This window comes from Octopus bimaculoides, chromosome 4 (assembly GCF_001194135.2).
Source record: "Octopus bimaculoides isolate UCB-OBI-ISO-001 chromosome 4, ASM119413v2, whole genome shotgun sequence".
Lineage (NCBI taxonomy): Eukaryota > Metazoa > Mollusca > Cephalopoda > Octopoda > Octopodidae > Octopus > Octopus bimaculoides.
Window position 1 is genome coordinate 107,944,357 of NC_068984.1, and position 1,753 is coordinate 107,946,109.

At 33.1% G+C, this 1,753-nt stretch overlaps 1 protein-coding gene across 1 annotated transcript in view; it reads left to right on the forward strand.

The window, feature by feature from the left end:
* LOC106875400 (cysteine-rich motor neuron 1 protein) overlaps window positions 1-889 on the forward strand; it is a 40,372-nt gene extending 39,483 nt beyond the window's left edge. The window contains exon 10 of the mRNA XM_052967662.1: window positions 766-889. Within this exon, the coding sequence (XP_052823622.1) occupies window positions 766-782 (17 nt within the window). The 3' untranslated portion in view covers window positions 783-889. The remainder of the gene's footprint in view (window positions 1-765) is intronic.
* Window positions 890-1,753: the final 864 nt, after the last annotated feature.

A 1,753-nucleotide genomic window follows, 5' to 3' on the forward strand; every position in this document is an offset into this window, starting at 1 on the left:
AAAAAAATACCTAGAAGACGGAAAAAAGTTGCTAGCAGGCGACTACAGAGTTTCGAACCCTGTACATCTCAGATAAAAAAAATTTTCTCGTGTGTGTGTGTGTGTGTGTGTGTGTGTGTGTGTGTACGCACAACTAAAATAATATTCAAGGAATCAAACAGAACTCGCAGCAAGTACTTTGCAGAAAAAAATCCTTTGTTGATTAGTTCTGTCCGATCCTTCATTATGTTACCAGACAAATATGGGTGAATATATGTTTGTGAGGCGTCTGTAAAGTGTATACAATTCGTATGCAACTTATAACTGGCGTCGATGATGCGAATGAACATGAATAATGAAACAGCTGTCAATTCATATATACGTAAATATATATGTATATGTCTATATGTCTGTGTATATACATAGACACACACACACACACACACACACAATAGCACTACTATATTCTACACTTTGATCTCAACTACTGGGCAGGAACCTGAAAGGCCCAACTCGTTAAGGATGAAAAAAAAATTGAAATCATGTTCATGAATTCAGATCAACTGTATTTTGCCACCTCTTTCCAGATTTTGCAAATCAATTAGCCAAATAACCATACAAATCTCATCTGTACACTACACTCGTCAAATCCAGTAGCCTTCCTACTGAAAAAGAATCTTTATTTAGTGGTCTGACACCCTCTGATAATATGTTATCAGTTTGTTTTTTTAATTATTTTAAATGTTATTCGGTTTCCTAAAATTATGTTGTTTTTGTTTTCTCTAGACCAACCAATACCGTAAATGACCAAAGGAAACACAGCACCAAAACACCAGAAGCAACCCAAATAAAAAAAACTAATTGATGATTTAGAATCTTAATAATAATAAAATTTAATTTGATGCAAATATGTCTCGTGACTATAAGAGTTTATTTTATCATCATCATCTTCATCATCATCATTATTGTTATTATTATTATTATTATTATTATTATTATTATTATTATTATTTTATGTTTGACTTTTGTTTTGCATTTGTACAAGTTGGATCCAAGTCTCACCCAGAGACCTCAAGAGACAACAAGTTAGAAGTTCATGTAGGTGTTGGTATTATTATTATTATTATTATTATTATTATTATGTCTATTATGAGAGACTCTCGGATAGTTCTTAAGTACCGGTTATTCTTTACTTGAAGGCAGGCAATAACAAATCACCAAAGGTTTCAAGCGGTGCTTTCTCCTGTGACTCAAAGAGACAATACTCTCTTTAGAATGCGAGCTGTACCCAGTAATGCTGTCTTCTGGATCACCTCGAGCCGGACAGCAGCACCAATATTCTTAATATGTTTTTCAAAGCCCTTGGAAACTGCTCTTAATGCTCCAATTACCACCGGTATCACCATTATTTTCCTCATGCCCCATAACTTCCCTATCTCGTCCTGCAGTGGCTGGTATTTCTCAATCTTTTCTATTTCCTCACATTTCAACTTCGAATCGACTGGTAATGCAACACTTATTATTATTATTATTATCATTATTATTATTATCATTATTATTATTATTATTATTATTATTAATAATAATAATAATAATAATAATAGTAATAATAATAATAATAATAATAATAATAATAATAATGCACTACTGGGTACTGCACGCATTCTACGCAAACCACTTTCAATACAGTAAACATAAGAGCACCACAGCAAACCACAGCACATACCCAAGGCGCACAGAGCTGCGCTCGGTAGTGAAGTGAAAGTACGTTATA